The sequence below is a fragment of the Canis lupus genome, chromosome 13, assembly GCF_011100685.1.
Source record: "Canis lupus familiaris isolate Mischka breed German Shepherd chromosome 13, alternate assembly UU_Cfam_GSD_1.0, whole genome shotgun sequence".
Taxonomy (NCBI): domain Eukaryota; kingdom Metazoa; phylum Chordata; class Mammalia; order Carnivora; family Canidae; genus Canis; species Canis lupus.
Genome location: NC_049234.1, coordinates 44,404,326 through 44,431,641, shown reverse-complemented (window position 1 = coordinate 44,431,641; position 27,316 = coordinate 44,404,326). Strand labels below are relative to the sequence as shown.

Sequence of the window (27,316 nt, the reverse complement as noted above, 5' to 3'; positions counted from 1 at the left end):
AGTTTGGTCTGTAAGATCTTCCTTTCCAGAAGTATATTCACTACCTTGAAGTTGATTTTTTTCCATAAAGCTCTTTAAGGTTTGTATTTTTTTTTCTCTTAAATTACCTAGTTAGTTGAATCTCTGCTCGAAATGCTAGACCACAAAAATTTCAAAGGGCTAGAAATGTTTCTTGTAAAGTATTTTTAAGAAACTTGCTGATGTTTGTCACTTTAAGCTGAAAAGCAAATGTGGCAAATTCTTTTAAAAAAATAATTCAAATAGGTCATTGGAGATTACTGTGCATAAAGTACTCTGGATATGTTATGAGACTTCTCATATTTTTGTGATTTCTTACATTATAAACCTTTGTTACAAAGTATATAAAAATAGATGTTTACTCTCATGCTAACAATACTTCACGTATTCTGGTGCTGTTGGTAACTAGAGCTAGTTGGTGGGTTTTTTTGTTTTTGTTTTTGTTTTGCTGGAAGGAAGCTTAAGGAATTCTTTTTTTACACCAACAGTGCAAGCAGCTTTAATTCTCACAATACAGTAGAGAAGTGGGAGAGGGACACTTGTCTACACTGGCTATCTCAAATCCACTGATGTAGCTACTTGAATTTCACAGTTCCAGCAGCACCTCCACCAGAGGGCAGAAAGTGGAAGAGAAAGGAGGTGGAAGAAATTCACGCTTGTAGAATGTTAGTAGAAACACTGAGGACTGAATCCAACTCTCCTTTTGCAAACCGAGTTAACTGTGGCTCAGATTTGCTCAAGGCCGACCTGACTGAAGAACCCCCTAGGCTCTCCATTGTCAGGCTGGTGTCCCTGCGGTGATGATGTCCCTTGGGGCAGTATTTTAGTTAAGAACACAGTCCTGAAATTACACCGCTTTTCCGGGCATCCCAGCTCAGCCCTCGCTAGCTGTAGAACTTCAGGCCGCCTACTTTGGCTCCCTAAATCCTCTTACCTCTAAAATAAACATCATAATAGCACTGACTTCCGAGAGTGGTTGCTAGAACTCTAAGCAACCACTTACTGCATGCAAGTGAATGCAAGCGAATGCAGGTACCGTGCTGAACGCAAACCTTGCCTCAGATACTAAGAGCTTAATTTTTGTGAATTATTTTAAGTCTGGATTTTAAGTCTGATGTTTGCAGAACACGTAAAATCAGTGTTAATTTTTGTGAATCATGATAAACCTGTCAGATACTGGATTTTAAGCCTGATGTTTGCAGAACAGATAAAATCTGTTTCCACCATTTTACTACACACATACAATACTTTTTACCTGTGCATTTCAGAAACAAAATACTAATTCCTCACCCCACTAATTTTACAAAGGAATACACCCTCCCGCCCCCCAGCAATCACATTCAAGGAGCAGGTGCCTGCTGCATACTCTGGTGACCGGTCGAGGCCTCCACCAGAAACACAGCGATGGATTTATTCAAAGACCTCATGAGTCAGTTTTTGGAATTTCCATTAAGATCTGGCTTGACTGAAGTTGGCTGAAAACTCATCTCTAAGAAAGGTGCAATGTACTCCCCTGGCCCCCCTCTCCCCCAAACATTTGACAACCGTCTTGGGCTCCAAATGGCCAAGTGAGCTTTACCTTGTAAACAGGTGCTGCGCCCTCCCTGCCGCTGCGTGCAGAGTGGGTGCTAGTGGAGGGCGCAGAGGGGGCAGCCCTGGGCCCCTGGGGGGCAGCCTGTGGGTGCCTCCCCGGCTGGCCCCCGGCCGGGTTTCTGGAAGCGGCCCTCGGCCACCCGTGCAGCCCTCCGCAGAGTCCCGGGCCCTCTTGCAAAAGCGGTGTGTCCCTGTCACGCGTAGCAGGAGGCAAGTTTCTATCCATCTGCCAAGAACGCTCGCCTTGGAAACGTTACAGCTTTTTCGAGAAAACAAACTCGGCCCTCCGGTGCCAGCGGCTGCAGGTATTTGGGGTTTTCCCTGGGCAGGTGGGCTCGGGCTCCGGCTACGAGGAGATGCTCCGGGATGGGATTAGGAGGCTCTTTTGCTCCCAGCTCCTCTGGTCTTCTCGCCCCTAACTTTCAAGCCCCAGCCTTGCTCCCTGCCCTCCTGGGGCGTCAGTTTGGGGCGGGGGCGGCTGGGCGCGGGGGGGGGCGGGGGGGCTTCCCTCTGCCCCTGAAGGCGCGCTTGTTTGGCTGCGAGGAGGTGGGGTTGCGGAGCGCCGGCCCCCGAGGGCTCTCCCGGCGGGACCCGCAGTGGCCGAGGGGAGGGTGCGCCGGGGGGGGCGGGCTGTCCCGCACACACGCGGGCCCCGTCCTGCAGCGTGGCTTGGGCCTCCCGAGGCGGCGGCCGGGGTCCGAGCGGCCCGCGGGACCGGGACATGCTCTGCGCGCCGCGGCCCCCCGCGCTGCCCCGGGCACAGCGCCACCGCCCCGCCGCGGCCGCCGACCAGGTAGGGCCGCGCCCCGCGCCCCCCGCGCCCCGCGCCCCCCGCGCCCCCGCCCCCGCCGTCGGTGGGAGCCCCCGCCCCGCGCCGAGCTCCCGGCCGGTCGGCGCAGGGTCTGCGGCGGACTTTCCGTCGGCGTCCGGGTCCCTGGGTCCCGGGGATCCGCTGGGTCCCGGGGGTTCGCTGAGTCCCGGGGGGTCCGCTGGGTCCCGGGGCTCCGCTGGGTCCCGGGGGTCCGCTGAGTCCCGGGGGGTCCGCTGGGTCCCGGGGCTCCGCTGGGTCCCGGGGGATCCGCTGGGTCCCGGGGGGTCCGCTGGGTCCCAGGGGTCCGCGTTCCCGCGGGGTCCTTCCCCGGCCCGGCGCCCCGCACGCCGCCCGTGCACTGGGCTCCCCCGGCGGGGCTGCAGCACGAGCCGTCGGCTCGACCCCCAGGACCCCCGCCCCCCCAGGGGCTGCAGCAGGAGCCGTCGGTCTGCCCCCCACCCCAGGACCCCCGCCCCCCCCCAGGGGCTGCAGCAGGAACCGTCTGCGACCCCCAGGACCCCCGCCCCTCCACCCCCGGCCCGAGGGGCTGCAGCACGAGCCGTCGGACCCCCCCACCCCGGGGACCCCCGGCCCCCCGCAGGGCTGCAGCAGGAGCCATCCGCCCAGCCCTCCCCAGGACCCCTGGCCCTCCCACCCCCACCCCCACCGCAGGGGCTGCAGCACAAGCCGTCGGCCCGGCCTCCCTCCGGGGGACCCCGCGGGGCAGCCCGGCCGCCCGGACCCCAGCGCGCCCCACCGGTCCCGGAGCCCCCGCTGCGCTCGCCTCCCCGCCACCGCGGCCGCCCGGGCTCACTGCGCGCTCGGCCTCCGCCCCGCGTCCCCCGCGTCCCCCGCGACCCCGCGTCCCCCGCGCACCTCGGGCCCCGGCGCCGGCCTGGGGTGGGGGGCTCGGGGCGCGCCCCGGGAAGGGCCCGCGCTGCGCCTAGTTGGGGGCGGGGGGAGCATCCTCGCCGGCCGAGTCCCCAGGAGCAGGGCCGACCTGCGCCCGCATCCCGCGGGGACCCTGTCCTGTCCTGTCGGGCTCCGGGGGCGCGGGGCCGAGGAGCGCGGAGCAGGTGGCCGCCGCCGCCCGGGAGCCTCGGGACCGCACGGAGAAGCCCCATCCTGGTCTCCGCGGTCTGCAGCGGGGACGGCGGGGGGCGGGGGGTGACTTACTGAGGGAAGCAAAGCTACAGGGGAACGAACTGCAAAGGAAAGAGGCTGCAAAACACTGGTTCTGGGCATAACCCGGAGGCGACGAGAAGAAACGATGCTTTAAAAAAAAAAAAAAAAAAAAGTCCCAAGTTGCATTTTTTGTTGCAGTCACAACACGACATTCCACCTGCCTGTGTGTATTGTTTGGTGCCCAATAGTTTTGTTTGGTTGTGAAATGATGCTAAACAGGAGCCCCCTACCCCCAACCCGATTCCTGGGGATTGAGAGGTTAGGCTGGACAGCGGTGTAGACATATGGGAGACTGGGGCGGGGCGGTCAGGTTTTCCCTAGAATCCTTTCCAGGATTGCACTTTGCCAGGTGTTGCACTCGAGTGAACTATTTCTAGAGCCGTTTGGGTGTGGAATCCCATCAACCTCAGAACCTCAGGATGCTGCAAAGCTTGATTTAGGGGAAGGGGCATCTTCCCAGAAACTTCCTTGAAGGAGAGGCTGACAGTCCGAGGAGGAACGCCTCCATTAACCTTCCAGGAGGTTAAAGAGACAAATAATAATTGCTTCCTTCATCTCATTGAGTGTATTTCCAGGCATAGGGAAACTTTTTTTTTTTTTTTTTAAGATGCAAAATGAATTCCGCGGGAAACCTTCCTCCTAATGCTGCGGTGATCTTGGCAGCGATAGCCGGAAGGCATCAGAGCCTCCACCACACACCAGCTGCAGCTTCATCTTGGAGGAGATTGCAGCCCGGGAGCTCTGTTGCCCTGTGGGCACCTCAGCGGCCCCTCCCCACTGCGGGGAGGCGGTCAGGAAGGAGGCTGGGGGAGGCTGGGCAACCGCACATATATTCCAGCCAGTCGGCATCCTCACGCTCTGAGATCCGAATGTTCGGATCTCCCTCCTGTTCACCCCGACGCGGTTGTTCATCTTTCCTCTTTCCCTTCCCTCTAGCCTCCCTTGCCATCAAGAACTAAGGACTTGCAGCTTTGGGGTTTCTGAGCGCCTCTACCGCTGGGGAATGACCAGGAAAGTTGGGCTGCAGAATTTTCCTGAATGAGTCCAAGCAGAAAGGTTCCTTGCATGTGCCACTTCGGTCTTAATAAGTTGACTGGCGAGCAAGCATCACTGCATCCCGTTGGCCCCATCCCAGTGTGTTTGGCCTTGCGCTTGGCTTGGCCGAGTGAAAAATGGGGCTGGCCGGCTGGAGGATAGTGGCCTGTACGGACCCCTAGAGCCACAGGGGGTTCTCAAGCAACCTCCGGACTCAGCCTGTCGAACATCTGCTCAGACACATGCACGTGCGCGCGCGCACACACACACACGCTTTTGTGCTTCCGACTATTCCATGAGGGTAGCAATGGAAGGACTCACGAGAATGAAAGCTGCTGTTAGCTTAGTTGGACCTTGGAGATGAGAGTATGGATTTTGGTGTCTAAACAAAATTCAAATCTTGGGCTTGACCCCTTAAAAGCTGCAAGGCTGGGGTGCCTGGGTGGTTCAGAGGTTGAGCCTCTGCCTTTGGCTCAGGGCGTGACCCCTGACCCACAGGGAGCCTGCTTCTCCCTCTGCCTATGTCTCTGTCTCTTGGCTCTCTTTCTCTCTCTCCCTCTCTCTCTCTGTGTTATCTTTCATGAATAAATAAATAAGATCTTAAAAAAAAAAAAAGCTCCAAGGCTCTGGACAGGTCCTATACTCCGGTTGAACCTTAATATCTTCATCCAGTATGTGGGGATGACAGTACTGACCACTTACAGGAACGCCGTGAGGATTAGGGGAATGGATACGTCCTCGAAATACTGTCCATAATAGTTGTACGTTCTGTGAAGCCTCCCTAACCTTTACTTACAGGGCTGGGCCCACCTCAGACCCAACGGGTCATCAGGCTTTTCTCCGCAGCCGGACTTCTGTGACTAAAGCTGTGCTCTCCCATGGAGGAGCTGCTGGTCACACACGTTGTTGTTTAGTTGATGTCATTTAAATTCATTAAAATTAAATCAAATTAAAAATTTAGTTCTTCAGTCTCCCAGACCCTCTCAAGGGCTTAATCACCAGTGACCAGTGGTTACCGTATTATGTTGATGAAACGTCTTTTTCAATGTGGAATGTCCTCTTGAGCTTCCATTTACTTGAGTGATAATTTAATGAGGTTCTTGGATGATACGCTTTTTCCGTCCAGAGCCTCCTGTTGCTTCTTTTCTTCCCGAGGAGTGGTTTTGTAGAGCGTTGGCGTCTTTGACGTTGCCGGGGCATTTGTTGAATGGTGAAGGGCCAGATCCCTTGGTAAGTCAAGTGTGAACTAGCCACCAAATCCTTGGGCATTCTTCCCTCGGCCTTGATGACTTTTGCTAACTTGTTCTTTTCCCTTCGCAATGAGCTTGACAGTGAGCGGTTTCCCAGTTTTAGGGCAGAAACTCTAAGAGAATAGAGGGAGGCTCCTCTCTCTCCCTCGTACCCTCATGCGTTGATTTTTTTCTTCTTACAAGAATGACAAACTACAACACTAGGCTCAACGTCTGCATCAAAGTCCACTGAGCATGCTCAATTTATTGAGATTCGAAACTAGTACCAGCACCCTAGTCTGTAGGACCCCTTCCTGAACCTAGCACCGTTTGACACGCTGTATGTTTTACCTCTTTATGTTGATTGCTTTTTTTTAATTTATTTTTTATTGGTGTTCAATTTACCAACATACAGAAAAACCCCCAGTGCCCGTCACCCATTCACTCCCATCCCCCACCCTCCTCCCCTTCTACCACCCCTAGTTCTTTTCCCAGAGTTAGCAGTCTTTACGTTCTGTCTCCCTTTCTGATATTTCCCACACATTTCTTCTCCCTTCCCTTATATTCCCTTTCACTATTATTTATATTCCCCAAATGAATGAGAACATATAATGTTTGTCCTTCTCTGACTGACTTGCTTCACTCAGCATAATACCCTCCAGTTCCATCCACGTTGAAGCAAATGGTGGGTATTTGTCATTTCTAATGGCTGGGGAATATTCCATTGTATACATAAACCACATCTTCTTTATCCATTCATCTTTCGATGGACACCGAGGCTCCTTCCACAGCTTGGCTATTGTGGCCATTGCTGATAGAAACATCGGGTTGCAGGTGTCCCTGCGTTTCATTGCATCTGTATCTTTGGGGTAAATCCCCAACAGTGCAATTGCAGGGTCGTAGGGCAGGTCTATTTTTAACTCTTTGAGGAACCTCCACACAGTTTTCCAGAGTGGTTGCACCAGTTCACATTCCCACCAACAATGTAAGAGGGTTCCCTTTTCTCCACATCCTCTCCAACATTTGTGGTTTCCTGCCTGGTTAATTTTCCCCATTCTCACTGGGGCGAGGTGGGATCTCATTGTGGTTTTGATTTGTATTTCCCTGATGGCAAGTGATGCAGAGCATTTTCTCATGTGCGTGTTGGCCATGTCTATGTCTTCCTCTGTGAGATTTCTCTTCATGTCTTTTGCCCATTTTATGATTGGATTGTTTGTTTCTTTGGTGTTGAGTTTAATAAGTTCTTTATAGATCTTGGAAACTAGCCCTTTATCTGATATGTCATTTGCAAATATCTTCTCCCACTCTGTAGGTTGTCTTTGAGTTTTGTTGACTGTATCTTTTGCTGTGCAAAAGCTTCTTATCTTGATGAAGTCCCAATAGTTCATTTTTGCTTTTGTTTCTTTTGCCTTCGTGGATGTATCTTGCAAGAAGTTACTGTGGCCGAGTTCAAAAAGGGTGATGCCTGTATTCTCTAGGATTTTGATGGAATCTTGTCTCACATTTAGATCTTTCATCCATTTTGAGTTTATCTTTGTGTATGGTTAAAGAGAGTGGTCTAGTTTCATTCTTCTGCATGTGGATGTCCAATTTTCCCAGCACCATTTATGAAGAGACTGTCTTTCTTCCAATGGATAGTCTTTCCTCCTTTATCGAATATTAGTTGACCATAAAGTTCAGGGTCCACTTCTGGGTTCTCTATTCTGTTCCACTGATCTATGTGTCTGTTTTTGTGCCAGTACCACACTGTCTTGATGACCACAGCTTTGTAGTACAACCTGAAATCTGGCATTGTGATGCCCCCATCTATGGTTTTATTTTTTAAAATTCCCCTGGCTATTCGGGGTCTTTTCTGATTCCACACAAATCTTAAAATAATTTGTTCTAACTCTCTGAAGAAAGTCCATGGTATTTTGATAGGGATTGCATTAAACGTGTATATTGCACTGGGTAACATTGACATTTTCACAATATTAATTCTGCCAATCCATGAGCATGGAATATTTTTCCATCTCTTTGTGTGTTCCTCAATTTCTTTCAGAAGTGTTCTATAGTTTTGAGGGTATAGATCCTTTACATCTTTGGTGAGGTTTATTCCTAGGTATCTTATGCTTTTGGGTGCAATTGTAAATGGGATTGACTCCTTAATCTCTCTTTCTTCAGTCTCATTGTTAGTGTATAGAAATGCCACTGATTTCTGGGCATTTATTTTGTATCCTGCCACGCTACCGAATTGCTGTATGAGTTCTAGCAATCTTGGGGTGGAGACTTTTGGGTTTTCTATGTAGAGTATCACGTCATCGGCGAAGAGGGAGAGTTTGACTTCTTCTTTGCCAATTTGAATGCCTTTAATGTCTTTTTGTTGTCTGACTGCTGAGGCTAGGACTTCCAGTACTATGTTGACTAGCAGTGGTGAGAGTGGACATCCCTGTCTCATTCCTGATCTTAGGGGAAAGGCTCCCAGTGCTTCCCCACTGAGAATGATATTTGCTGTGGGCTTTTCATAGATGGCTTTTAAGATGTTGAGGAATGTTCCCTCTATCCCTACACTCTGAAGAGTTTTGATCAGGAATGGATGCTGTATTTTGTCAAATGCTTTCTCTGCATCTAATGAGAGGATCATATGGTTCTTGGTTTTTCTCTTGCTGATATGATGAATCACATTGATTGTTTTACGGGTGTTGAACTGGCCTTGTGTCCCGGGGATAAATCCTACTTGGTCATGGTGAATAATTTTCTTAATGTACTGTTGGATCCTATTGGCCAGTATCTTGTTGAGAATTTTTGCATCCATGTTCATCAGGGATATTGGTCTGTAATTCTCCTTTTTGGTGGGGTCTTTGTCTGGTTTTGGAATTAAGGTGATGCTGGCCTCATAGAACGAATTTGGAAGTACTCCATCTCTTTCTATCTTTCCAAACAGCTTTAGGAGAATAGGTATGGTTTCTTCTTTAAACGTTTGATAAAATTCCCCTGGGAAGCCATCTGGCCCTGGACTCTTGTGTCTTGGGAGGTTTTTGATGACTGCTTCAATTTCCTCCCTGGTTATTGGCCTGTTAAGGTTTTCTATTTCTTCCTGTTCCAGTTTTGGTAGTTTGTGGCTTTCCAGGAATGCGTCCATTTCTTCTAGATTGCCTAATTTATTGGTGTATAGCTGTTCATAATATGTTTTTAAAATCGTTTGTATTTCCTTGGTGTTGGTAGTGATCTCTCCTTTCTCATTCATGATTTTATTAATTTGAGTCTTCTCTCTCTTCTTTTTAATAAGGCTGGCTAAAAAAAAAATAATAAGGCTGGCTAATGGTTTATCTATCTTATTAATTCTTTCAAAGAACCAACTCCTGGTTCTGTTGATCTGTTCCACAGTTCTTCTGGTCTCAATTTCGTTGAGTTCTGCTCGAATCTTTATTAACTCCCTTCTTCTCCTGGGTGTAGGATCTATTTGCTGTTTTTTCTCTAGCTCCTTTATATGTAAGGTTAGCTTTTGTATTTGAGTTCTTTCCAGTTTTTGAATGGATGCTTGTATTGCGATGTATTTCCCCCTTAGGGCTGCTTTTGCTGCATCCCAACGATTTTGAATGGTTGTATCTTCATTCTCATTAGTTTCCATGAATCTTTTTAATTCTTCCTTAATTTCCTGGTTGACCCTTTCATCTTTTAGCAGGATGGTCCTTAACCTCCACGTGTTTGAGGTCCTTGCAAACTTCTTGTTGTGATTTAGTTCTAATTTCAAGGCATTATGGTCTGAGAATATGCAGGGGACGATCCCAATCTTTTGGTAGCGGTTCAGACCCGATTTGTGACCCAGTATGTGGTCTATTCTGGAGAAAGTTCCATGCGTACTTGAGAAGAATGTGTATTCAGTTGAGTTTGGATGTAAAGTTCTGTAGATATCTGTGAAATCCATCTGGTCCAGTGTATCATTTAAAGCTCTCGTTTCTTTGGAGATGTTGTGCTTAGAAGACCTATCGAGTATAGAAAGAGCTAGATTGAAGTCACCAAGTATAAGTGTATTATTATCTAAGTATTTCTTCACTTTGGTTATTAATTGGTTTATATATTTATATTTGGCAGCTCCCACATTCGGGGCATATATATTGAGGATTGTTAAGTCCTCTCGTTGGATAGATCCTTTAAGTATGAGATAGTGTCCCTCTTCATCTCTCACTACAGTCTTCAGGGTAAATTTTAGTTTATCTGATATAAGGATGGCTACCCCTGCTTTCTTTTGAGGACCCTTCGAATGGTAAATGGTTCTCCAACCTTTTATTTTCAGGCTGTAGGTGTCCTTCTGTCTAAAATGAGTCTCTTGTAGACAGCAAATAGATGGGTCCTGCTTTTTTATCCACTCTGAAACCCTGTGCCTTTTGATGGGGTCATTAAGCCCGTTCACGTTCAGAGTTACTATTGAAAGATATGAGTTTAGTGTCATCATGATATCTATTCAGTCCTAGTTTTTGTGGATTGTTCCACTGAACTTCTTCTTAAAGAGGAATTTTAAGAGTCCCCCTTAAAATTTCTTGCAGAGCTGGTTTGGAGGTCACACATTCTTTCAGTTCCTGCCTGTCTTGGAAGCTCTTTATCTCTCCTTCCATTTTGAATGAGAGCCTTGCTGGGTAAAGTATTCTTGGTTGCATGTTCTTCTCATTTAGGACCCTGAATATATCCTGCCAGCCCTTTCTGGCCTGCCAGGTCTCTGTGGAGAGGTCTGCTGTTACCCTAATACTCCTCCCCATAAAAGTCAGGGATTTCTTGTCTCTTGCTGCTTTAAGGATCTTCTCTTTATCTTTGGAATTTGCAAGCTTCGCTATTAAATGTCAAGGTGTTGAACGGTTTTTATTGATTTTAGGGGGGGATCTCTCTATTTCCTGGATCTGAATGCCTGTTTCCCTTCCCAGATTAGGAAAGTTTTCAGCTAGAATTTGTTCAAATACATAATCTGGCCCTCTGGCCCTTTCGGCGCCCTCGGGAACCCCAATTAAACGTAGGTTTTTCTTCCTCAGGCTGTCGTTTATTTCCCTTATCTATCTTCATGGTCTTTTAATTGTTTGTCTCTTTTTTCCTCAGTTTCCCTCTTTGCTATCAACTTGTCTTCTATGTCACTCGTTCTTCCACCTCGTTAACCCTCGTTGTTAGGACTTCTAGTTTGGATTGCATCTCATTCAATTGATTTTTAATTTCTGCCTGATTAGCTCTAAATTCTGCAGTCATGAAGTCTCTTGAGTCCTTTATGCTTTTTTCTAGGGCCACCAGTAGCTGTATAATAGTGCTTCTGAATTGGCTTTCTGACATTGAATTGTAATCCAGATTTTGTAACTCTGTGGGAGAGAGGACTGTTTCTGATTCTTTCTTTTGAGGTGAGGTTTTCCTTCTAGTCATTTTGTTCAGTGCAGAGTGGCCAAAAAGCAAATTGTATTGGGAAAAGGAGAAAAAGAGAGGAGAGAAAGAAGGAAAGAAAAGAGAAAGAGAAAAAAAAAGGAAGAAAAAAAAAGAAGAAAAAGAAAAAGGGAAAAAAAGGGTGGGGGAAGGAAAAAATCAAAAAGCAAAACAAAACAAAACAAAACAAAACAAAAAACAAAAAACAAAAAACCCACGGGGGAGTATCTTCTGATTCTGTATACTTTAAGTCCCTTGACTTCCCCTGGAAGTTGTCCGTCCAGCTGGTGTTCTGGGGGAGGGGCCTGCTGTGCTGATTTTCAGGTGTTAGCACTTGGGGGAGCTGCTGTGCCCCTGCCTGGTGCAGGGCTCAGTGGGGGTTGTTTACCCCGTGAGGCCCCAGGAGGAACAACCACAGTGGCGGGGCCAACTCTGGAAACCTGGATTCAGCTCCGGCAGTAACTCCGGAGCTCTCCGTCTGCAGGGCCTGGAGGCTCCGGGGCGGGGCCGCTGATCTCAGCTCGGGGCAGGAGCGTCCTTGCGGTCCTGGGCCCTCCTGGCCTCTGCCTGTCCCGGGGGAGGCCGGATCCTGGGCTGTGTCCTGGCGCCCTGTGCTCCGGGGCCTGCGCTGGTGGATTCGCGCTCCCGCCCCGCAGCCCCCTCCGCGGAGCCGCCCCCGAGCCCCCCGAGCCGCTCCCGCCCCGCAGCCCCCTCCGCGGAGCCGCCCCCGAGCCCCCCCGAGCTGCTCCCGCCCCGCAGCCCCCTCCGCGGAGCCTCTTCCTCCGCCCTCTCCCCTCCCCCCTCCGAGCTGCTCCGGGCCCCGCCATGCGCGCCAGCCCTTAGGGAGCTCGGCGCACTCTCCCGGGGCGCAGGTGTCTGTTAGTGTCCGTGGGAGCCCGAGGGCATCCCCGCCCTCCTGGGTCCTGCTCCACCTCCCTGCGAGCCCCTTTCCGCCCGGGAAGGTCGGTGCAGCTCCTGCGTCTCCGGGACGGGGCTCTCCTGTCCTGGGGACCCTCGCCCCGGCCTCAGCCCGGCTCCTCGCGGGGCCCTCCCCCTTGGAGGCCTTTGTTTTTTTATTTCTTTTTTCCGTCTTCCTACCTTGATAGAAGCGCCAACTCTTCTCACTGTAGCATTCCAGGTGTTCTCTCTTTAATTCTCAGGCCGAATTCATAGATTTTCAGGGTAATTTGAAGGTTTTGTAGGTAATTTGGTTGGGACAGGTGATTTGGAGACCCTACTCTTCCGCCGTCTTGCCCCTCCTCCTGTTGATTGCTTTCTGCGTCCTCCTCCTACGATCCTCCTAGCGATCAAAGCCCCCATAAGCCAAGATGTTTCTGTGTTTCTGTTCGTTGCAGAAGAATGCCTTGGTGGGTACTTGGTACTAGTGATTATTTGTGAATGAGAGACCCTACAGACGTGTATTTGGAGCAAGGAGTTAGATGCTGGGATAGAGGGATGCTGCGTCCGTTTCCAAGGACTCTGTAACCAATAACCACACACTGTGTGGCTTAACACAACAGAGACTTACTCACTCACAGCTCTGCAGGTTACAAATCCAAAATCAAACTGTCAGCAGGGCCTGTCCCATGACGGTTCTAAGGAAGAGTCTTTCCACCCCTCTTCTAGTTTTTGGCGATTGCTGGCAATCCTTGGCATTTCTTGGCCCATAGCTGCATCACTCCGGGCTCTGCCTTCATAGCCTCTCTTCCCTGTGCCTTATTCTCAGGATGCCTGTCATAGTTGCTTTAGGGCTGACCCTGATCCAGTATGACCTCACCCTACATAAGCACAAAGTCACAACCCTATTTCCAAGTAAGGTCACCTTCTGAGATTCCAGTGGACATCAGTTTTGGGGGACACGATTCAAGCCGGTCCCAATGCTTGGATAGGTAATCCTTTCCCTGCCTGCACTCCTAACGCCCTAGAGGCTGATTTTTGTTTCTGGGGTTCAGCTAAGTCTGCTTTATACTAAACACAGTCCACAATGGTTGTTATTCTCTGGACAGATCATCACCGTGCAGGTTGGGAGGTGGTGTCTGCTTTCCCCGTGGGGTGGGGGGCTGGAGAGGGGGTACTTGGGGTGGCTCCTCTTGGATGGCTGCAACTGCTGCCCGCGCTGGGCTGTGGCTTCCCGGCCCCGGCTCCTGTCCTGCTCCCTCTGCGCCCCGGGAGAGCCACTGCTGGCCTAGGGCCTGGCCCTCCTGCTTGCCGGGCCATCGCGCTCTGCAGCTGGGGTTGCTCAGCTCCGAGCTCCACCCAGTGGGGCCTATAGATTATGATTTTCTGCTCAGCCCTCTGCCCAGCAGCCGCTTGAATGTGCTCCTGGAGATGCGTGCAGGCCATCGGAGCGGGGTGACAGGCGGGTGGCAGTGCCAGCTCGGGTGCAGGTGCTCCTGCAGGTGATCCTCTTGCTGCCCAGCATCAGCGCTGAGGCTCTGCCGGTGGCTCAGGACACCTGTGCAGACAGGCGAGGTGGCCCACAGTTTGGCTTAGCAGTTGCCCAGAAAGTACGGGGCTGAGTGGCAAAGAACACTTGGGTGCCCTTCAGTCGTGCCCAGCCCGGGACCCCCTTGAGCCCTGAGGCTGACAGTGTTTGAGGAGCACCTTTTATTTCCAGCCGTTGGGAGCCTTTTTTTCTTCTTTTTTTGGCACATCAACAACTTAAGAACTTGTCACATGCCATTGAGCCTTTGATTTTTTCTTTTGCAAAATTATGATTTCATTTGTCTTTCTCCTGCATCACTTGTATTGCTACTATTCCTAGGAAATGGTATCATTAATGGAATAATATTAATGAAGATGCATTTGCTAACACATATTGCTGATGGAAATGTTACATAGTAGGAAAACCATTGCTTCATCCCTTTTTTTGGCGGGGGGAGCCTTTTAAAGGAAGATCTCTATGCGGCTGTGAAAGTGAAGCACGTCAGTCTCTCCGAAGCCCGGGGGCCATCCTGCTGAGGTGTCCCTGTAGCATGGAAAAGGTTATAGCGTCCGGAAATCCTACCTTGGGGGTTGCCCAGACCCCACAGGTAGTGAAAAATCTCTATGAACACTTGCACGTGAATTTTTCTGGCCAGGGCACCCTAATCCCCCAAGAAGTTAAGAGTCATGTACGTACAGACCCACATCACCCCGCCTGATGAGCATCAGCCACACAGCCTGGGCAGCAAGAGGAATAATAGACTCATGCCCCCAGTCCGCTCACATGTCTACACCGGCATGGTACTAGGCACTGGGGCCCACCGGCGGCGAAACACAAGGATTCACACACACGTGGAACCTGGTCTCTAACTAAGCGCCACCGCACACTGAATCAGGAGCACAGGGGAGAGCGATGATCTAAGTAGCATGAGTCCCTTTGCCTGTCATTTGACTTAGCGCCCAGGAGTGAGAGCCCAAGGTAAGAGAAGGGAGTCCACCATTGGCTTCAGAACACGGGGGCCTTTATGTGTATCCACGTCGCCGGCCTCCGTGTGACCCCGTGTTCAAAGATTTGTGCCTTCCTGTCCTGCAACCTCAAGGCAATCAGTTAATCTTGCTGCTCAGCTGATGAGCCTGTTCCATCTCTGGGGGGTTTACTGACCCGAGAGTGGTGGTAGTCTCCAGGGTGGCACTTTCCAAAAGACTTTTCAAGGATGGCTGTGACCATATGTGATCCTCACCTCGGAGCGCCCATTCCGGAGCCTTCTCCTGCAAGCAAGGTGTCACTCCTCGGTAGTGTGGTTTGGAGATCAAAGCTGTATTATTTTACTTCAAGGTATTTCTCTGTGATCATTCAGAACAATTTTGTCCAATTCGAACAAAAGCAGAGAAGCACAGATGGGAGTCCTAGTCCTCATCTGATACTGAGTTGCTTGGAGACCTTACAGAAGCCAGTTACCCTGTTTGATCCCGGGGTCCTCATAGGTAAAATGAGATAGTTGGACTAGACACCCTCCGAGGTTTCTAGGTCTAAAAGCTGAAGTGTTGGGTGCCTGGGTGGCTCAGCGGTTGAGCATCTGCTTTCGGCTCAGGGTGTGACCTGGGGGTCCCGGGTTCGAGTCCCGCATCAGGCTCCTCTGCCTGTGTCTCTGCCTCTCTCTCTGTGTCTCACATGAATAAATAAACAAAATCTTAAAAAAAAAAAAAAAGCTGAAGTGTTAAGGTGCAAGCAGTGCATTGTACCTTTTCTTCCTTCCCTTGCCTCTTCTTTTTCTGACATTTGAGAAGTGCTGTCCGGGGAAGAGGCATCCTAGCGGACTTTCTTTGTGGGTCTTTTTGCTGATTCTTCTTATGGTGACCATCCACCAAAGAGCAGAATTGCCTGTTCAACCCCAAAAAAGACTGATCAGATGAAATCTGATCACCAGATCACCAGAGCCCTGATTTGTTCAAGGCTACAAGTCAGCGGCGAGCACTTCACCCACGCATGCCGCTTGTGAGTGGTGGAGAGAGTGGAGCAAGACAGTCCCGGCTGCTGGGGTTCTCCAACAGATGGCCCGGGATCAAGTTGGGAGCCAGGTACGCCTCGGGGTATAGCTGAGGAGCAGTTTGACACGGGAGAAAAATCATCTTCCATTTAAGGAAGGTAGGACATCCACTCCTCCGTACTCAGTTAAGAAACAAACAAACAAATAAATAAATGTGTTCAGAATAGCCAAAGAACAGAATTCCTAGGAAAAAAGGAAGAATTGTTGGGTCTCTGAAATCTAGGGAGCTTGGTTATAAAATAACTCAGGAGGTAGAGGGAGCCTAATGACATGGTTAAACCCAAGCCAGGAACTAGACCCCTGCAGACCTGGGTCCTCACTTAGCTGCTTGCACCCCCAGCAGGTACCATTCTCAGTTTCCTTCTCAGAACAATGGGAACAGGATCCCCCCCACCCCAGAGGGCTGTGATTGAGGATTCAGTAAAATAATGCTTTGTGGAGGTGCTTTGTAAGAATACAAGTTACTTTTTTTTTTTTTTTTTTTTAGTTACCATTATTTAGTTGTACGTGTCCCTAGATAATATCCCTCTTGATTTGAAATCTCAATTCTGTGTAGTCAGTCACTCTCCCTAGAGACGGTTGAAAGAAGAAATGTTGTTTTTTATGTCTGGGCTGCCTGATGATGAGTATGACCAAAATGAAGCAATTGAAATTTGACATCACCCTGCTTCCTTTGTGATCTACAGTAGCACCATCCCTTAGAAATATAATGTTGGCCACAGGTGTTACATGAAACGGTCTTGCAGCTACATTTGAAAAAGCAAAAGGAAACAGGTTGATTTTAATGTATTTTATTTAACTCACTGTATCTAGGATTTTATAATTTTAACCTGGAATCAATACAAAAATTAATGAAATATATTACTTTTTTTTTTTATAATAAGGCTTCAAATTTCAATACCCTTATTACCCCACCCTGGTTCAGATGGGCCACATTTCTGTGCTCACTAACCACAGGTGGCTGGCTACGATATTGCATCGTACGGACCATGTGGAGTATGGTAGGTTGAATAATGGTCTCCCCAAATATATCCATGCCCTAATCCCTGGGACCTGCGAAGGCCACCTTATATGGCAAAAGAGACTTTGGGGATGTGATAAATTAAGATTCCGAGGTGGGGAGATTATCCTGGATCATCCGGAAGGACTTGATGTAATCACCATGTCCTTGGGCAGGAGGGTCAGAGTCAGAGGAGGAAATAGTGAGACGGCAGGTGTAGATATTGGAGAGAGGTGTTTTCAAGATGCAGGAAAGGTCCACCAGTCACGGCCTACAGGCCTACCAGCCACTAAAAACTGAAAAAGGCGAGGAAACAGATTGTCCCCTGAGAGCCTTCCGGAGGAAGAGGCCCTGATGACGACACGTTGATTTTGGCCCAATTAAACTGGTTTCAGACTTGTGACCTCCAGAATTCCTTTTTTTTTTTTTTTTTTTTTAATTTTTATTTATTTATGATAGTCAGAGAGAGAGAGAGGCAGAGACACAGGCAGAGGGAGAAGCAGGCTCCATGCACCGGGAGCCCGACGTGGGACTCGATCCCGGGTCTCCAGGATCGCGCCCTGGGCCAAAGGCAGGCGCCAAACCACTGCGCCACCCAGGGATCCCGACCTCCAGAATTCTAAGGAAATAAGTGTGCGTTGTGGTGAGCCCCCGTGGCAGTTGGTTGCAGCAGCCATAGGACACCACTTCCTCACTAAGAGTCTAGAGTTAACATCATGTCTAAGGCCATCTTGAGAAGGTCTTCATCTGGCGCCATCATTTTAGGCAGTTACAGTTATTGGCTTCATTCCAGCCTGGGCTGGGGTGGCGAGGTGCCGTCCTTCCCAGGATTGGCACCCGTGATGGCCATCGTCCCTGAGCGGCGGGGTCTGTTTCTGACCCGCTCAACAGCAGCCTTTGATGGCAAAACTCAGTTGACGTCTTACCAGCGTCCTTGAGGATGAACAGCGGAGAGAGAGGAAGGGAAAATGGTCTGGAAAAAGTTACTGGCTCTCTCTGCTCTCCACTCAACCTTTTCTTGAATCTAAAAATGGGCTGAAAATAAGGTCTATTAATTTAAAAAATGTAGTGCCACGTGGGCTTGGAAGGGGTGAAGTCTTACTCTTGTGCCTTTATCTACGAATGTTGGTGAGTGTGGTGGGACCACGAATTCTCAACGATGAGTGGGGCAGGAGAATCCCTGAGATCATTGGGTAGGACCCAAGAATTTGCATTTCTACCAAGTTCCAGGGGATGCAGGAGCAGCAGGTGGGCAGGTGGGTGTTGGGGGGGAGCCCCTGGGAATGCCTGGCCTGCAGGAGGCCATCCAAGGCCTGGCCTCTGTGGGGAGGGTACAGCACTATTGCTGGGAAGGCCCCTGGACTGGCCTCCCCGCCCCCCAGGGTAGACACAGAATCCTCCTCCGACAATAAGCTCAGCGGCCCTGTTGCTAAGGACCTTGAGAGTCGGCCCCCCTCCTCTGGCCTGGCTCTTCTGTGTCTCCCACCCTGAGGTCCAAAGTAGATGGCAATCCTGAGATCCCCACGGCTCAGCTAAAAATACCTCTCTTGCCACAACAGGCCAGCTGACTTCTCAGATTTCCCAGCTGGAGTGAATCCCCCAGATCTGGGGCTGCCCCAGTGCAAAAGCTAGAAGCAGAAAATACCAGGTTAAAAATAGCCCTGGGGAGGCCCCTCCAAGCTCTTCACCCAGCTGCCTGCTGGAGATGACCAGCCCTGGGCAAGGGGGCGGGTGGGAGCGTCCAGCCAGAAATGGCTGAAGGACTCCAGCTGTGCGTCTGGCTCATTCTATGGAAGGGTTAGGGCACATTTCAGAGAATAGCTTCCTGTCTCTTGGCCTTTGTGCGTTTTTTTCTGTGTGTGGGGGATGGGTGGGAGGGTGTGTGTTTTAAGATTTTATTTATTTATTTGAGAGAGAGAGAGAGAGCCTGAGTGATGAGGAGGGGCAGTGGGAGAAGCAGGCTCCATCCCAGGATCCCCGGGATCAGGCCCTGGGCGGGCAGGCAGATGCTTAACCCACTGAGCCACCCGGGCGCCCCTCTGTTTGGTTTTTAATGTAAATTCCAGACTTGGTATCTATAGGTCTAAACCTGGCTGAAGGTGATTTTCATGCTGCCTTCTTCTGCACCATAAAGCTGAGCTTCCCATCCTTTCTGAAACAGAGATGAGCCCTAGGAATGGTGTCCTCGGCGAGAAAGTCCAGGGGTCCCTTGGAGGGACCTGCAAAGGCTGATTCATGTCCCAGGGGCAGCAGCCCAGGTCGTCTTGTGGCCACCTCCACTTGTCTGCTTGACTCCGTCCTGTGTAGCCTCAGCACTTTCCGTTGGGATTGTTTTGGCTTGACTTCTATCCACGGAATGTCAGCAAGAGGAGCAAAAATGCTCTCTGGACGAGAGATCAATATTCCTAACTAATCATGTTCTCCAATCATTTTGTGTCAGGAACTCCTAAAAGCAGGCCACTCTCTCCTTTTCTTCCTGGAAGAGAGCTTTCCCAACTAGTTGAATTTTTCTTTCCAGAAAAGTTATTTATTCTCCCTGATGGCAATAAGCGAAATTCATGGGATAACTATGTTAATCGTTATTAAAACAAATTTGTGATTAAAATTACATTTCTTTGACTTTTCTCTATGATTATTATTTTTTTAAGTTTTAAAAGCGGGCTTTTCTTTTTTTTTAAAGTTTGTTGTCTCTCCACTTACATTTCTCAAAGGCAGAAGAGAAATATAACAAATTATCCAATTTGGCCCTTTCCCCCTCAATAGAGTGTTAAATGCTCTGAAGTGCGGCCCAGAAATTCAGATGGGATGGGACGCGAGAACGCAGAGCTTCTGTGGTGGTCTGGCTGCTGAGCAGAAAACGTGAGACCCACACAATACACACACACTCACAACCTCCTGACGTCAAGGTGGAGGAGAAGGCCGAAGGATCCAGATCTTGTCGTTGTGTTCATTCATCTTTATATGTAAGTGGTAAAAGGGCGAGCAAGGGAAGGACGTGACTGCCTTCTAGAGGTTTCAGACCTTTGTGTGGATCTTCCAACTCTTGCCCCTTGGTGAACAACTGAGTCCTGAATTTGTTCTCTGGGTGTTAGCTGTTCTCAGACAGCGTGGGCATGGCACCCAGTGCGGAGATGGGGCCAGGAGACTTGTTGCAGCCTGGAGGACCCATCAAATAATCACATATATTAAGACGAAGCCACAGGGATTCAGGTCATGATCCCTGGGTCCTGGGATCGAGTCCCACATCGGGCTCCCTGCTGGAAGCCTGCTTCTCCCTCGGCCTGTGTCTTGGCCTTTCATGAATAAATAAATAAAATCTTAAAAAAAAAAAAAGAATAAACCAAGTTCCTTGCTACTGGAAAAAGGAGTTAAAGGTAAAGAGAGGCACAAAGCTAATCTAGAACCCTGTGATATGGGGTGGGAATTGGAGATAAGGGTATAAATATATGTTTCAAGATATAAAAATAGATACAGATGTCACGTGTGTATGTGTATGTGGACGAAAGATAAATAACGTTTTCCCCTGTAGCTCTTGTCTGCTGAAAGAGACAGGAAACAGTGACAACCTAAAGCAGTGAGCATCCCCTGTGAGTTCCAAGGGGGACAGCCAGATATAGGTTTCAAATACCTTTTTTTTCTTTTCTTTTTTTTTTTTTTCATAAAAAGGAACCAAGGTTCTTGGAGAAATGGCTGATTCCAAGGGTGAGGCAAGGAAAGTACAAGATGTGTCTAAAGCATCTCGTTCTGGAAGGCAAGGAGGGACTCAAAGAATGATGGGTGCTTGTCTAAAGGACGCAGGAGCCAGACTGACTCCCAAGGGTCAAAGGGTTGGTGTCAGATGAGTAATGGTGACGGCAGATTATAAACCATTGAATAAAATGGGAAACCAAGAGTTCATGCACATGTCCACCAAAGAATAAGCTGAGAACGTGAAGGGATGGGGTATTTGCAGAACTTCAGGACCTCACCCCAAAATACTTGCTGATTAGATAGATGAGGTGGGGAGGCGGAGAGTATTATTACACAGGAGGTGGGCTTGGCGGACACCAGGGGACTGATGTGGTTTTGTCAATGGAGGGATACGTCGGTAGGATGCAATGAGAAGAATAGAGTATCATCTTGCGATATTTCTGGTAAGATGTCTGAGTTTAATCCCAAACCACGACTAAACATCCCACAAAATGACGGGCCTGTAATTTACAGAAGCAAAGTCCTGGAAGTTGGAGGAAGGCTGCGGGAGGCCAAGGAAACATGAAAACTAAGTGTAAAATCTGGTTCTAAAGTAGACTCTTCTGGTATAAGGGCATTGTTGGGGCTGTTGATAAAACCTGAGTGAGTTCTGAGAATTAATGGGAGCAGCGTGTCGGGGTGATCTGCTGGTTGTGCTGGTTGTGCTGTGGTTATGTAGGGGAGTGCTTTGCTTTGTGGGATGTACCCACTAACATATGCCAGGGTGAGAGGGTAGCCGGTTGGCAACTTATTAAATGGCTCAGGAAAATAGTTCTATGTCTTGTACTTTTACCTTTTCTATAAATGGGTGGCTGCTTCAAATTTTTAAAAAAATATAAAGAAGTAAATATATTTTATTTAACATTTTCAGGAGAGTTTACAACTTCTGCTTGTATCTACACTGAAATTATTTGTAATCACAGCAACAATTTTTTTTTTTTTTGGAAAGCAGTAAACAAAAAGTATACTGTTAGATACAATTTAATCTTACAATTCCCAAAGGAGAATTTTCTTCTAAGTTCTTCATATGAAATCAGGATTATTCATACTTAGTTCACAATCACGATTGCAATTAAGCATTTTTTAAAATAAAGGATAAACATCCATACACCAAGTTTAGGCGATTATTAAACATTTGATGATATCTTTTTTTATTAGATTAGTTTCTTAATTTGGATTCAGAGGTTTGCCTTTTCAGAAGCAAATTAGATACCTTCAAAACATACTACATATTTAAAGACATTTATCTTTTATATGTTTGGTTTTGTCTCAAAGTATAGACAACTTTTGCACTGAAGAGAAACCCAGGAGAATTGACAGATGTTATTCTTTGTGAAATAATATATTACAATTTAAAAAATTTTTCCTTTCACCAATTTGCCCATCCTCCCACCCACCTCCTCTCTGCCAACTACCAATTTGTTTTCTGTATTTAAGTCTGTCTGTTTGTTCATTTATTTTGTTTTTTAGCTTCCATGTATAAGCGAAATCATAAGGCATTTGTCTTTTCTGTCTGACTTATTTCACTTAGTATAATACCCTCTAGATCATCCATGTTGTCTTTTTTATGGCTAATATTCCTATATATATTCATATATATATGAATATCTTTTTTATCCATTCATCTAGACAGACACTTGAGTTGCTTTCATACCTTGGCTATTGTAAATATGCTGCGATAAACATAGAGATGCATTTATCTTTTTAAATTAATGTTTTTGTTTTCTTTGAGTAAATGCCCAATAGCAGAATTACTAGATAATATGGTATTTCTATTTTTTAATTTTTTGAGGAATCTCCATACTGTTTTCTAGAGGAACTGCACAAATTTATATTCCCACCAAGAGTGCACAAGGGTTCCTTTTTCTTCACATGCACTTGTTAATTCTTGTCATTTTGATACTTGCCATTCTGACAGGTGTAAAATGATATCTCAATGTAGTTTGATTTGCATTTTCCTGATAATTAGTGATGCTGAGCATCTTTTCATGTCTTTTGGCCATCAGTATGCCTTCTTTGGAAAAATATCTATTCAGGTCCTCTGCCCATTTTTTAATTGGACTATTGGGGGAGGGGTGGTGTTGAGTTGAGTTGTATAACTTCTCTATATATTTTGGGTATTAATCCCTTGTTGAATATGTCACTGGCAAATATCTTTTCCCATTCTGTAGATTGCCTCTTTGTTTTGTTAATGATTTCCTTTGCTATGCAAAAGCTTTTTATTTTTTGTGTAGTCCCAAAAGTTTAATTTTGCTTTTGTTTCCCTTGCCTTAGGAGACATATCTAAAGAAATGTTGCTAAGCCTAATGTCAAAGAGATTATTGACTGTTTTCTTTTTAGGAGTTTTATGGTTTCAGGTCAGGTCTCACATTTAGATCTTTCGTCTATTTTGAGTTCATTTTTGTATATAATGTCAAACAGTGGTTTAAGAAAGTCCAGTTTCATTCTTTTGCATGTAGCTATCTAATTTTCCCACCACCATTTATTGAAAAGACTTTTTCTTATTGTATATTCTTGCCTCCTTTGTCATAGATTAATTGACCATGTAAATGCGGGTTTATTCCTGGGCTCTCTGTTCTGTTTCATTGATCTCTGTGTCTGTTTTTGTGCCAGTCCCACCCTGATCTGACTACCTATTGCTTTGTAGTCATATATCTTGAAATCTGGGATTGGGGTACCTCCAGTTCTTCTTTCTCAATTGCTTTGGCTATTCCAGGTCTTTTGTGTTCCCATACAAATTTTAGGATTATCCTAGTTCTGTGAAAAATGCTCTTGGTATTTTGATAGGGATTGCACTGAATCTGTAAATTGCTTTAGGGAATATGGACATTTTAGCAATATTAATTCTTCCAATCTGTAAGCATGGTATGTCTTTATATTTGCTTGTGTCATCTTTAATTTATTTCATCAGTGTCTTTTAGTTTTCAGAATATAGGTCTTTCACTGCATTGGTTAAATTTATTCCTAAGTATCTTATCCTTTTTGATACAATCATAAACTGACTTTTAAAATGTTCTATTACTTGGGAGTACTAACTGTGGAAAGATATCAAAACAAAATTTAAAAATATGATGGATGGGCCAATGAGATTTATATTCTGAAAGGTCATCTTTTCATCATCAACTTCTTACAATTTTAAGAAATGTTATGTAATTCTTAATACTTTGGACTCTGATCATAAATATTAAACAGCACAGGTTATGTTGTAAATATATATATTAACATATTAAAAACATTTGAAACCATCATTGGAAGAAATTGGGAATGTATTTATTAATAAAATAAATTATTTTTTTATGGGTGAAATAATTCTAGCAATTCAGTTTTGAGTGCTAATAAGTAAATATTCATTAGAATTCCTTGTCACTGAAGTATTTTCAATAATAGATTGTTGCCTATTGTAGTTAAGAACAACATGTTATGTTTTCATGAAGAAATAGGACTTAGTTTTGGATGTTACATTACCACAAATTATTTACCCAATCATTACTCTATATAGCACTGAATACAATTATATTAAGTGAATATGTGTATAACTGTTTGTTCTCTTTCTCCTCCAATAGATTGTGTGTTCCATGAATATTGTTTTCAGTAGCCACTTGGCACAGATGTATAATCTAGAAAGCATGGTTTCTGAATTATTCTTGCAATGAATTGTCTACTGGAAGCTTTAAGAAGACAGCTTTCAGTAATTTCTCCAATGCTTATATCCTTGGGGGTAATTAATTTATTTGTTTCTTGAGATCTTGCTCTTCCCCCTCTGTTTGATTTCTTTGGGTTCCAGCCATCTATTATTATCTAATAGCCACCAAAACAATCTTTCCCTTTCTAATAGCCTCTTTAAGAGTAGTAGACCTGGGTACAACTTTGGTGTTCTCTATCCAGACCTTCAGAGTCATGTTTTCTTCTTCCTTTCTGGTCAGCTCATTGGTGCAAGTCTCAGCTTTTCTTTTTAAGATCTCTTTCTTCCTCTAGCTTCATTAGTTTGCTGTTTTGGAAATCAGACCAAAGTATGTTTTTTAAACCATTCCACGTCTCCTTCGCCTGAGGTAAATCAATTTTGTCAAGACAGAATGTTCAATGCACGGTCCTCTTAAATGGCCTTTTTAGGATTGCACTTATAAAAATTTTATAGAGTTGTGTTCCTATTTCACCTCGGGAAGGTGGAATACAAGATGATAAAGCCATCCATTCTTTTTTGTTTTGAAACAAAATCTGCCACCTTTCCCTCACAGAATCCATGAATTAGCCTCTAAAATCTAAAGCCAGGGTCAGAGGTTATTTAATTAACAAATCCAGAGTGAATTAGGACCATGTGATGGAAGATGGCTAAACCCTTTGAACAAGCCCCATACATCTGAAGTGTTGGTTTCTGTCCATGGCCCTGACGGAGTTTAAACAGCATAATAAATGGAACCTGGGGCAGCCTTTCTTCAGTATCTTTTCTCAGGCTGGCACAAATAGTCAAACCAGAAGTTCTCATCTACTTCTGGAAAGCCGAAGAATCTTAGCTGCTTTGTAGTTTCCAAGAAGCACGTTTTGTTCTGCTCACCTGCGGGACTACAAAGGTTTGATCCTACCTCAGCCTCATTTGAAACGTTAGGCCAAGCTACATGAATCTCACTTGGTACAAGTCCACCAAAACTTCAGGCCTCATGCCCTGTCTGCTCAAGAAATAATCACTTCATGTGTATTTTCCCCCAAATATCACTCCTTAGGCTTCCTCACTATTCTTGATTTAAAGAAGTAGATGTTAGGTTTGGGAAGACTTAATAAATTATGCTTCTCCTCTTTAATTAATGTTGACATTAAGATTGTATGTCCTTCTATATGCCAGGTAGGGTGATGGTCATAATGAAAAGACATAATGTTTGATCTCAAAAAAATATAATATCTCTCTGTGGAAAAAAAGTGTAACTCTCAGTGTTTACTTAAAAGTATTAACTCTCGGTGTTAGTTAATGTCTGTAGAATGTGGGAGAAATTTGCTAACCTAGGACTTTGCCTTGCATCCGGAGCATAGGGCTGACTGTGCAGTATGTGCTCAGTAGATGCCTGCTAGGCAGCCCAAATGCTTCTCAACCAGAAAACATAGTACCCTGGGGGGGCATTTGGAAATAATGGAGGGTATGTTAGGGTCACAGTGCCTGGGCTTAGAGGGGAGAGTTACTGCTGGCATTTATTAGGTAGAGGCCAGGGATGCCAAATGTCCTGAAATATGTGTGAGAATCCCATCAGTGAAAAATTGCCCTGCTTAACATGTCAATTATATTGATTTCCCTTGGCTTCTCTCCTGTCTCAACCAACACACACATGCTTTCAGACCCAAATGCTCAAGAAATAGTGTTGTTTCACCTTGGTGCAAAGCAAACACTTACCTATTTTAAAAAATGTAAGTGTGACCTGACGGTGCCCTAGTTCACTCCGCCCTCATGATTGACTTATCCTTTCTATGTATGTGTATTACTGTCCTGTCCTGGGGTATTGACGTCACTCGTAAAGTGATGCATCCCCTGGAACATAGGCTGTCAACTCCTGGAGGGCAGGGGCTGTGTCTTTCTCATCTTCCTATAGCCCAGCTGTGCACAGAATAGGTGCTAAAGAAGCACAAGTGAAATAAGCCAAATTAATGAGATTTTGACATGTAGCGTAGACATGTCTTGTAATGGAACACAATACAGAACTTCTCTGTATTTTCCAACTAGAATATTCATGAAATAGAGCAAAATAAATGATGAATATTAAGTTTGGGATTCATCCCTTTGCTCCAGGTGTTCAGAAAGAAATTGCTCCTTCATCTAACACATAAAATTCTTACTTGTACTTTTTCTACTTTTTCTTTTCTTTTCTTCTTTCTTTCTTTTCTTTCTTTCTTTCTTTCTTTCTTTCTTTCTTTCTTTCTTTCTTTCTTTCTTCTTTCTTTCTTTCTTTGCTACAGGATTCCTTTTAGCAGGTAGGTTCAGTAGGTTAACTGTTTTCAACATCTGTTTATGTTTTACTTTGCACTGAAATGCCTAAAATGGATTGTTGTAGAGCATAACATCCATTTTGTCTTGTATGCATTCCCTGATTGTTTTCAGCTGTAGGGAGTCAATATTGTAGCTCTGTACACACTTTGCCAATCTGTTTGAATTTTTTTAAAGTCACAACATTTCCATTGTTATAGGATCAGTGAGTCAATTAGGTCTCTGAGATTTGCCCAAATTCAACAGCTTCTTTAATGCTCCATGAAAAGTAAATTTGGCTTCATTTGACAATACATTAGGCTTCACTGGATTTAGCCATAAGTATCCTTTGAAATACAGTAACTTGTAATCGGGGTGTGAAATTTAAAACATTTTATCAACACATTTTAATGAATAAATGTCAAACATCTAATTTCCTGAGGGATGGATAACCCAGCCCTCCTGTGTTTTTTTTTTTTCCCCTGCTGTAGTCTCCATTGTTTCCAAAGAAGTACACTGAACTGAAAAGGCGTTAAGACTCGTTAATATATGCAGAAAGATTTCTGATGTTGTATCTACCTTAAAAGGAATTTATATTACTTTAAGATTTGTGCCTGCCACAAAATGGTAACATTGACATGTCTGAGATTGGGGGCAAAGTCATCTCACAAAAAGGACCTAGGGCCCTATTTATCTATCTTGTCTAGATGGGGAGTCGCCTGCTGTTTCATTCTGAGATAATCTCCTGTTACTGAACAGAAATATGACCCTCCCACCTTGCTCTGAAGAAAATGAGGTTTACCTTAAAAAGTTTTTTCCTGTTGCTTCTGAAGACATCTCCTCACTGGAATAAAGATTATTGTAACTTTCCTCCAGAGACCAAATTGAGCAAACTCCACACAATGTGTTGGAGAGAAATCAGGA

The 27,316-nt window shown here is 46.2% G+C and overlaps 1 protein-coding gene across 4 annotated transcripts in view; it reads left to right on the top strand.

Moving 5' to 3' along the window:
* Positions 1 to 2,316: 2,316 nt before the first annotated feature.
* CORIN (corin, serine peptidase) overlaps positions 2,317 to 27,316 on the top strand; it is a 229,110-nt gene continuing 204,110 nt past the window's right edge. For all 4 annotated transcript variants that reach the window (XM_038556027.1, XM_038556028.1, XM_038556026.1 and 1 more), the window contains exon 1: positions 2,317 to 2,404. In XM_038556027.1, the coding sequence (XP_038411955.1) occupies positions 2,333 to 2,404 (72 nt within the window). In that variant the 5' untranslated portion in view covers positions 2,317 to 2,332. The remainder of the gene's footprint in view (positions 2,405 to 27,316) is intronic.